Source organism: Diplotaxodon limnothrissa, linkage group LG22 (genome assembly GCF_057381915.1).
Source record: "Diplotaxodon limnothrissa isolate DT_005_m linkage group LG22, D_limnothrissa_male_GT1.1, whole genome shotgun sequence".
Lineage (NCBI taxonomy): Eukaryota > Metazoa > Chordata > Actinopteri > Cichliformes > Cichlidae > Diplotaxodon > Diplotaxodon limnothrissa.
The window spans coordinates 13125812-13136522 of record NC_140616.1 but is presented as its reverse complement, the minus strand read 5'-3'; the positions used below and the strand labels follow the sequence as shown (position 1 = coordinate 13136522).

Sequence of the window (10711 nt, the reverse complement as noted above, 5' to 3'; positions counted from 1 at the left end):
CAGCTTATTCTGAGGGCGTTGGGTGGGAGGTAGTAATTGATTTTTCAGGGAATTGTTTGAAAACACGGATTTAACCTGAATACATGAAGAAGAAAATGTTAATGGTTGCACAAGATAATTCATTTAATTGCTAACTTTTTTAAAAAACTACACAACCGAACAAACAACTGCAGCATCACTGCAGTTGAAGCAAATCTCTGTAAATTTTACAGGGATTACTTAAAAGCCGGTGTGGCTTGATTGTGAATGCACCCCGAAGCTAAGGCATTACCAGCAGTTTTTCCTGTAAATGATTAAGAATTTTAAAGGCTTCATTCGGTGAACTCCCAATCTTTCACCCCGTAGGGTGTTCTTGTAAACAAACAAAATTATGTTCATATTTAGTGCTTCTTACTGACTGTTCTGGCTTGCCTTTGCAGTCACACATCTCTTACTGTCGTGGTCTGTGGATTTTGTTGTTTGGCGCCCTTAGTTTGAAGCTTTTTCAGGTTCAGCTGTCAGTTGGGTTTTGCTTTACTTTTGTAATTATAAGTAAGACTCTTATGGTTAAAGGATTATGTTATTGTGTTTCTTTGTGCCACAGACTCAGTCATTTTAGTCTTGTTCCTAGTTTCTGTTTAATTCCACATAATTTAAAAATCATCTCAGGGTTTTTAGTTCCTTTTAAGTTTTGTATCATCATCTTCCTTGTTATTAGTAATTTTTTGACTATGTGCTCTCAGTTTAGTCTTCAAGGATCCTTAATCCTTAATCTCTCTTTATTAGTTTGTTTTTTATGTAAACTTCCTTGTGTTTTGGGTAATCCCCCATCCAAATATTACTCTGTATCAAATTTCTGTGTTGGTTGGTGTCTTGCTTCGGTGTTTAATTAGTTACTTCTGTTACTTGGTCCGTTTCCCTCTGATTTGCTTTATTGCCTTATGTGTATAAATAGTCCCAGTGTTCCTCACAGCCTTTGTCAGATTATCTGCCATTGCTCATAGTAAGTTTCCTAGTTAGATTTTTGTATTAGGCATCCTTTGATTATTGTCTGTTTATTGAATTTAGCACTAAAATCTATCTCGTCTTTAACAAAAATTGTTTTCTTCAGGTATTGTCTTAATTCACACAAACATGTGCCTCCGACATTCACTAATACAAGTCAAATTTCTGAGCTGTGCCAAATTGTCCCATTTCAAATATGGCTGTTTAGCCTAAAACAACAACACTGACCTCTTTATCATGTTAGGCTTCGAGGAGCTCGAACTTTTCCATTATGAGACCTGACACTTGGAATATACATGTGGTCGTGTGCATGATCAGATTATGTAAAGACAGCTTCAGTGGCACCAGAGTTAAGATTTGTTATGTCAGAGTACCATTTCCATCTTTAAGAACATCCACTCTCACTCACGGGCACATGTGTCACTGACATATGTCTCTGTGAGATGGTGGTAGTGTGAAGGACAGTGTTCACAAGGAGATGGAGTGGTGTAAGTGGGACAGTATAATTTGGAGAAAACTCAGAATACCAATGTGTGTGTGTGTGAGAGAGAGAGTGATACAGTACAACCCTGCATGTTAGGGGGTAAAATATGGTTTCTGGTGTGTGACATTATGATGGCGTGTGGGAGAGAAAGTGAGATTTTCGGCTGAAAAACTTTAATGTGTGAACATGCATGTGTGCAGATCATCACGTACACATGCACACATAAAAACACGCTACCCTCTGACCCAATCTGCTCCCAGTGAGTAACTCTTTGCAGTTCCCAGGCTGTACTCTACACCCCCCCATCTGTAAAAGTTCAAATGGATCATATGTGAAAATCTTCACATCTTTTTTACACCTCCTGGTCTAAAAATCCTTGGTGTGATTTAGCAAATGAATATTTCATGGAATTGGGGGGAGGGGGGGGGGAGTACATAGAGCATCACAAGATGAAACGTGTATGTCCTCATAAACAAACAGAACATTGTACAGTGCCACTAACTTCTGAAACGCAGGACAAGAAACCTTCGCATTACACTACATCACTAAGGTCAAAACATCTGCTTATTTATCAGCTGATTAGTCATCCTTAGCAACAACCTCATCATCAGAGGTGGATTTAATCAGACCGTCAGCTTTTGCTACACGTGGGTGTGAGACAGAGTCAAAAAGATCTTTGACATTTGAATAACAAAACCCTCTGTTCAGAAGGGTTAAAGAAATCTGAGCTGGCAGCAATCACTTCAGAGTGTCGGGTCAGGACACTTGCAAATGTTCAGATGTGAGAGGAACAAACAGGCAGAGTCCAGGAATAAAGTTGTCATTCTTTGTATTTTCAATTGAGAATGTGCCCGCAGCTGGGCGAGATAGAGAGTGTGTGTGTGTGTGTGTGTGTGTGTGTGTGTGTATGTGTGGTTTCTGCAGACAAAGCATAATAATACAATCAATTAGGAATCAGATTACATAATAAACATAAAGATACAACTGAGGTGTACTCAAGTACAGTATATAGCTAAATAAGCTGACATTATACTTCAGCCTGGTTACATAAACTTAAAGTCAGACATTATGCATTAACACACCGCATACAACTATGCACTGAAGGCAACTGTACATTGGTTTATCATCTGTTACACGGAGCACAGAATCAACAACACGATAACAACGAATCTCTCTCCTAGAAGCTAATTAGTAAACAAATCTGTTATGCTAGCGAACTACCACTTGTACATAATGTCACATAAACAGAAGCAGAAACTGCTGGTAAGTCATCAAATACACTCATGGCTGAACACCAACACAACTGAGTGAAGTAAAACATTAACTTACGGTCTTATGAACGCACACACTGTCCGTTGTTTGGCTGCCGTTTGTCTCTGAACTAAAGTTGCGGACATGCACCCCGATGGTGCATTCAGGGGGCATAGGAAATCCCATACACAACCCTAACCCTTTTGTACAGCCGCCCCCAAATTTGGTGTACAAATTTGACCTTGATGGAATGTCCTCTGCACCTAAGCAGAATCCCGGGGTAGAACAGGCAACCTGATGAGCCGGGCCACCGGGCGAGTGTAAGTTCGGTCCTTTACTCGAACGACTGCAGCTCTGACACGATCATCGGCCCCCGGTAGGATAGTTTTCACAGTTCCTACTTGCCAGAGCGCTCGTGGGGTCTGCTGATCAACAATGAGAACCACAGATCCAACTGCAATGTTGTCTGTGTCCTTGTGCCATTTCTGCCGTGGTTGCAAGGTGGGCATAAAATGCCGTATGAAGTGCTTCCAGAATTGGTCAGCCAGGACTTGAGTGTGTCTCCATCTCTTACGACTGAGCAGCTCGGATTCTGGATAGAACACTTGGGGTAGAGAGCAATCTGGCCGCCCCATCAACAAAGAGTAGGGCGTGATGGGATCTGGGTCTGCGATGTCTGAAGAAACATAACCCAAAGGCCTGGAGTTGAGTATACTCTCCACCTCAAGCAGGACAGTCCTCAGCACTTCCTCTGACACTATCTGCGCTCCCAACGTGGTGCGCAGAGCGGTTTTCACAGATCGCACCTCTCTCTCCCAAGACCCTCCAAAGTGTGGAGCACTAGGGGGATTGAAACAGAATCGGATCTGTTCTGCTGCCAGTTGCTGTCTAAGATCTGGCGTTAGGGCGATGAATGCTTCTTGTAGTTCCTTACTTGCACCTCGAAAGTTAGTACCCTGGTCCGAACGGAGTTCAAACGGCTTCCCTCTACGGGCTATGAACCGTCTGAGTGACATCAAGAAGGAGTCAACATCCATGTTTACCAGCAGATCCAGGTGAACTGCTCGAGTAGTAAGACACTTGAAAAGGATGCCCCACCTCTTTTCTGTGCGCCGACCCACTTTAATGAGCATAGGGCCGAAGCAGTCCATTCCAGTCGAATAGAAAGCAGGTCGGAAGAGCCTCAAACTTGAGGGCGGCAAATCTGCCATTTTCGGGACCTCTGGTTGACCTCTCCACTTCTTGCATTCGGGACAGTAATGCTGATGTCTTCTGACTGCTTCTCTCCCCCTTAAGATCCAGTATTTCCGGCGCAACTCAGCGAAAACACGTTCAGCTCCCGGGTGGTTGAGCTTATTGTCACATCGCTGGATTAGAAGCTTCGTAACTGGGTGAGCAGGCTCTAGAAGTACAGGGTGTAGTACCTCAGGGCTCAGGCCTTCGCATCTGCGGAGTCGACCTCCAACTCTAATCAAGTCAGAAGCCTTGTCATACTCAGGAGTGAGGGTAATTAGCCTGCTACTGGATGGAATCAGCTTCTCTGATTTAAGTAATGTGAATTCTCTCGGGAAGCTCTCCATCTGAGAATGTCTAAGCAGGGCCAGCTCTGCCCTTTTTAAAGTCATCAGCATCAGGGTGACTGGTGTCATTAGCCGCCCCGTGCATCACTCGAGCAGTGGCTTTCAGGAGTTCCTCATATGTGCTGAACTGTTTGATGTCAGGTATCGCTGGACTAGCGGATCCAGTAAGCAGACCACAGAACACTGGCTTCTTCAGCTCCTCCACTTCCTCCTTAGCTTCTCCCACCGGTGCTTGTGGCCAAAGGCTGGGTGGCAGCTGAAGAAATGGTGGCCCCCGGCTCCAGCGATTCGCACCAGCAAGCTGAGCCACAGTTTTCCCTCTTGTGATATCGTCTGCTGGATTGGTTCCTGAGTCCACGTACCGCCAAGATGCTGCAGCGGAGAGTTCTTGTACCTCTGCAACTCTGGTTCCCACAAAGACTTTATATCTGCATGAATCTGAATGGAGCCAGTTAAGCACTGTAGTCGAGTCTGTCCAGAACACCACATCTTGGATGTCAAGGGTCAGTTCTTTCTTCAGAACAGAAGCCAGCTGTGCTCCTGTAAGGGCTCCACACAACTCTAGCCTTGGAATTGAGAGTTGCTTCTTGGGTGCAACTCTCGACCTCGCAGCCAAGAAAGCCACCTGGACCTTTTCTTCTCCTTGGTCGGTGCGTAGATATGCCACAGACCCATAGGCACGCTCAGAGGCATCACAGAACACATGAAGGCTCCGATGGCTGTGACTACAATCCGAGCGTGAGTCAGTGTAGCATCTCGGCAGCATTATCTGTGAGAGCTGGCTGTGTTCACTTTCCCACAAACGCCAGGCGTGGAGCAGATTCTCAGGTAAGTGAGGATCATCCCATCCTCTTTTCTTGTCCCAGAGGTGTTGCACGATGACCTTTGCCCTGGTTGTATATGGAATAAGAAACCCGAGAGGATCATACTGCTGGGCGAGCAGCCGATAAATGTTGCGCATTGTTGGCTCTGAACTGACACTCTGCTGATGCTTGTACCGGAGTGCATCAGTCTTACAGTGCCATACGAGTCCTAGAGTGCGCTCTTGCGGATCGGCTGACTCCTGGGAGAGCCAGAGAACGCTACCCTCTGACTGGGATTCAACTGGTAGGTGGCTGATGACCGTGTGGACATTGCTAGCCCATTGTCGTAGTTCAAATCCACCCTCCAAGAGGAGAGACTGCAGGCGATCCACCAACTCCTTGGCTTGGCCTTCTGATGGGAGGCTCTGCAAACAGTTGTCAACATAGAAATTACGTTCTATGGACAGACGAGCATCCTCTCCTGGCTCAGTGTGTTTCTGGACATGATCTTGAAGTGCAAAGGTGGCGCAGCACGGACTGCATGTAGTCCCAAAGGGAAGCACCTGCCATTGGTAGATGGTGGGTTTTTCGTCTACCTTCATGTCTCGCCACAGGAAACAGAGAAAGGGTTTGTCCTCATCTAGCAAACGGACCTGATGGAACATCCCCTTTATGTCACTGCTGAAGGCGACTGGGTGTTCCCTGAACCTGAGAAGGACTCCCAACAGGCTAGCTCCCAGTGTAGGCCCTGGAAGAAGGCAGTCGTTCAGGCTCTGACCCTTGTAGGTGAAGGAACAGTTGAACACTATCCTGTCCTTCCCGTTGTGGTGCACCATGTGATGGGGGATAAACCACGAACAGTTACTCACTGCGGCCTCTTCCGGTGCAACAGCTGTGACGAAGCCAGCCTGCAGCAGTTTTTGGATTTCCCGAGAGTAGGCAGCTGCCTTCTGTGGTTCTCTGGCAAGTCGTTTCTCTGTACCACGAAGCTGGGCCAAAACTGCCTCTGGTGTAGCACGAAGAGGGGGAAGATTCTTCTTCCACAGTAGTGGGGTGGCGTAGCGATTTACTCCATCAATTGTTACTCGCATTGTCCTTTCCTCAAGTCTCTGAATGGCCTCAGCGTCTTGTCGGGACCTAGTAATGAGCCGCTCACTCCGGTATGGCAAGGTATCCATCTTCCAGAGTCTCTCCACATGGCTGAAGAGCTCAGCTTCTGGTGAGGCCCCAGAGGTGAAGAGACACTGCTGTGGGGTTAGCCGCTGACGTAGGAATCTCGATGGACCCTGTAAAGTCCATCCAAGTCGGGTGTGCACAGCTGCAGGTCCACCTGGAGGACCTAGACGTACTGGCTCCACAGGAGTGAGAAGATGTGGATTATCTGACCCAATAAGCAGAAGGGGCTGTACCTCCTTTATGTCTGGCAGTGGCAGGTGCTTAAGGTGACGGTACCGCTCCTGTAATGCTTTTATCGGGTAACTATGGCGTGCTAGGCCAAGTTCCTTTGCTGTGAAGGCTCGGTGGATCTGGAAGGACTTGTTCGGCTGTGAGGCAGGAGAAATGGAGAATGACACAGCAGCACCATGGATGGTACAGCTATCTTGACGGACAGTGCGGAGTGCTAGGTCCTCAGCTTCCCCGTGCAGCCCCAAGCAATCAGCCGCTTCGTGCAGAAGTATGGTACGCTCTGATCCATCATCCAGTATAGCATAGGTTTCAACCATCTTTGTACTGCTCCTAATGATGACACGACTTAGCTTGAGTAACACCTGACTGCTATTGGTTTGCCGGTCTACGTACAGTGTCTCAGAGGTGGAACTTACTAAGCATGTGCTTTCCTCTGGTGCACTGGTTGAATCAGAGGCTGTAGCATCTGGGCTGGTATTGACATCATGAAGAACTTCAAGATGTCGGCGCCCACATGGTTTACACTTGGCTTTGAGGTTACACTTAGCTGCTTGATGATCACGGGCGCATCGCCAGCACCTCTTATTCACCTTGATCCACTCTGTCTTCTGCTCCTTCGACAAGAGTTTGAAGTTACTGCACTGATTCAGGTAATGCTGCACTGTATTACAGAATGGACAGTACTTCTTGGGCCTTTCTTGTGCCGCTGACATGTCACCTTCCATCTTTCTCCTGGGCTCACTACCATGGAGAATGGTGGCAACCTTCTGAAACTTATGCTCAGGACGTCTTTCCTTTCGTGAAACTTGCCTCTCCCTGTCAGAGTGGCCGCAATATTGGTCTCCAATTACCTGGACACGCACCTCATACTCAAGCCATTCAGCAAGATGAAGCAGTGTTGGTATAGGAGTGTTGATGGGATTGACAAATCTCTGGAAATTTGCTCTTAGGTCATAAGGTAGCTTAGCTAAGAGGCGAGATACGTGTGAGCCACACCTCAACTCTGTCCGACCTTGTTCTCCCAACTGGTGTAACATACCGACTAGCGCACGGACTTGTAGTGCAAAAGACTTGAAGGCTCTGATGTCACCACTCCTAATGTTGGGTCCATCCATCAGTTTGGTAATCCTTTTTAAGGCCAGATGTTGAGGTTGCCCATACATTTCTGTAAGTGCTCTCATGGTGTCAGCAAATGGGAATGGACTGTTACTGTATGAGTCAGCTACAAGTAGTGCATCTTCACACTTAAGGTGATCTGTCAAGATTTGGAACTTGAAGTGTTCAGGAGCATCAAGTGGAAGTATGTTATCTAGAGCTAGCTTTAATCTTGCAAACTCACGTGGGTCCTCGTGCACAAGGTCGGGGATCGTTGGTTGAGGTCCACGATAAGTCTCTATCGGTTGGGCTCTGCTGAGAGAGAGTGGTGTCTGAGGGCACCCACCTGGTTGCAGGCGATCGGTTGGACACTGTCGGCGGTCATCTGGATAGTTACCACAGCGCCTGTACGGATAACTCGAATCCTGATACCCATATCCATAAGGAGAACGATAGTGACTGTCAGGGCAGCTTGGGTGACCAGGGGTAGGATGCCTGTCATCTTGTCTGTAGTATGGATCATCTTCATAGCAGGCCCCTAGCCTTGGCAATCTAGGAGGAGTGGCAGGCTGACTGCAGTTCCTGTGGCGACGAGCATACACCTCGTCAACCCTTCTTTGGCCTGCATGATACGGTGATCGTCCCCTTGCTGCTGACGCTGGAAGTGGAGAGGGCCTCTCACCTGGTGTCATTGGTGAAAGAAAATCTTGAGATTCAGGGCATGAGTCGACTGAAGGTGATGGTGACTGTGCGCTGCGCTCCCTGTCAAGATCTGCGTCATTTAGACTGTGGGTGAGCTCCTCAATCAGGCCATGCTGGCTGTCCTTTGGATGTTGAGACTCATCCCCAAATGGCACCTGTGGAGCACTTTCAGGCTGATGTGGGCTCTTCTGACCTTTGATTGGCACCAGCTTACTAGTGTGGGCAGGTGTGGTTGACGTCCCATCCTCAGACCGTGATGTGGCATGCTGTGGAGCTAGTACAGGTGAGCTAGAGATCAATTCTGTCAGGCGTTGCACATCTAGTCGGAGTTGATTGTGTTCCTCTTTCATATGATGAATATATTGGAGAATTTCAGGATGAGTAGAATGCTTGCCCTGATCATCATGTGAGAGTCGGTTCTTAGTGAGGTCATCCACTTCATAGTTCTGGAGGTATGATGGCAGCTTGCTATGTCTGTGCGGACGGTCAGACTCTCTGTATGGGTATCGGCCTTCCATTCTGAACATATAAGGCTGAAGCAGTTGCTCACCTCCGGCTCGAAGGACCAAATGTTCAGAAGGGTTAAAGAAATCTGAGCTGGCAGCAATCACTTCAGAGTGTCGGGTCAGGACACTTGCAAATGTTCAGATGTGAGAGGAACAAACAGGCAGAGTCCAGGAATAAAGTTGTCATTCTTTGTATTTTCAATTGAGAATGTGCCCGCAGCTGGGCGAAATAGAGTGTGTGTGTGTATGTGTGGTTTCTGCAGACAAAGCATAATAATACAATCAATTAGGAATCAGATTACATAATAAACATAAAGATACAACTGAGGTGTACTCAAGTACAGTATATAGCTAAATAAGCTGACATTATACTTCAGCCTGGTTACATAAACTTAAAGTCAGACATTATGCATTAACACACCGCATACAACTATGCACTGAAGGCAACTGTACATTGGTTTATCATCTGTTACACGGAGCACAGAATCAACAACACGATAACAACGAATCTCTCTCCTAGAAGCTAATTAGTAAACAAATCTGTTATGCTAGCGAACTACCACTTGTACATAATGTCACATAAACAGAAGCAGAAACTGCTGGTAAGTCATCAAATACACTCATGGCTGAACACCAACACAACTGAGTGAAGTAAAACATTAACTTACGGTCTTATGAACGCACACACTGTCCGTTGTTTGGCTGCCGTTTGTCTCTGAACTAAAGTTGCGGACATGCACCCCGATGGTGCATTCAGGGGGCATAGGAAATCCCATACACAACCCTAACCCTTTTGTACACCCTCAGTCTCAGCTACCCTCCAGTTCCATATCACAGTGACATTATTTACATAATCTACGTGACCGTATTCACAGACAGATTTGTAGCAATGATGCATCCTGCTCTGACACAACAAACAAGAAAACAACAAAAAAGATGAATTATTTGGGAGCTGAAATGTCGCCTACAAGCTGGACGACTTGTTTAGCCTTCAAGATAAATCTGTGTCATTAGTCGTTTCTCTTCATGAAATGTCATTAGTGGCACAATGACGTGGCTGCTACTACTACTACTACTGCTCTTTTACCTCAACCTAGGCTAACCAGACCACTGACCACTTCTATTTACTGATGTTTTCTTAAGGTGCAGTGCATTTGAACCTTCAAGGCTTTAGGCCACATATTGATCCACCACTCCAGCACCTTCAAATAATGAGTTATAAAATCTGACAGGCAGTTTAATATTTAATATCAAGTGAATTTATGTTTCCTTCTCATTCCTGACATGCATTCATTAATGCAGTCATCAATAAAGCTAAGGTCACATTAATTCAACATCTAGCCAACAGCTTCTTTGATTTTTGGTCTAACACTTCAAATGGCTAAACAAAATTAGACAACGGATCTAAACATGTGTTGCAGACCTTATTTAAATGTTTTTGTATGGACAAAACTACAACAAAATACTACAAATCACAAATAAACAAATAAATGAATAATTACTGGTTAGTTTAGTAGAGTTTAGTGCAGGCTAACCTGGGTTGTTTGCAGTACTTGCATGGTGTGTTGTATGTAGTCAGGTTAGGTCAAAGGCAGCATTCATCTGTTTGTTAAAATAGCAAATGGACTGGTACTGCACTCTAACTCTGCACCAGTGTTGGTCAAGTTACTTGAAAAATGTAATCAGTAACTAATTACTGATTACTGATTACTTCCCCAAAAAAGTAATCCTGTTACTTTACTGATTACTTATTTTCAAAAGTAATTAATTACTTAGTTACTTAGTTACTTTTTAAAAACACGATTTACAACCTGAATAGGTGATAAAGCGATAGATCTTTCAGCCCAATTCTACTTTTTCTGCATAATCCATCATACAAAATGTAATCAAATGGAAAAG

General features: G+C 45.6%; 2 protein-coding genes across 2 annotated transcripts; both read right to left on the bottom strand.

Annotated features, from left to right (window-relative positions):
* Positions 1-2175: 2175 nt before the first annotated feature.
* LOC146609541 (uncharacterized) lies at positions 2176-4309 on the bottom strand. The gene has a single exon (XM_085346453.1). It carries the CDS (start codon positions 4297-4299, stop codon positions 2983-2985), a length of 1317 nt encoding a protein of 438 aa, XP_085202579.1. The 5' UTR covers positions 4300-4309; the 3' UTR covers positions 2176-2982.
* On the bottom strand, positions 4310-9598 carry LOC146609540 (uncharacterized). Its single transcript, XM_085347005.1, has 2 exons — positions 9481-9598; positions 4310-9069 (listed from the first exon to the last, which is right to left on the bottom strand). Exon 2 carries the CDS (start codon positions 8831-8833, stop codon positions 4310-4312), a length of 4524 nt encoding a protein of 1507 aa, XP_085203131.1. The 5' UTR covers positions 8834-9069; positions 9481-9598.
* Between the last annotated feature and the right edge of the window lie 1113 nt (positions 9599-10711).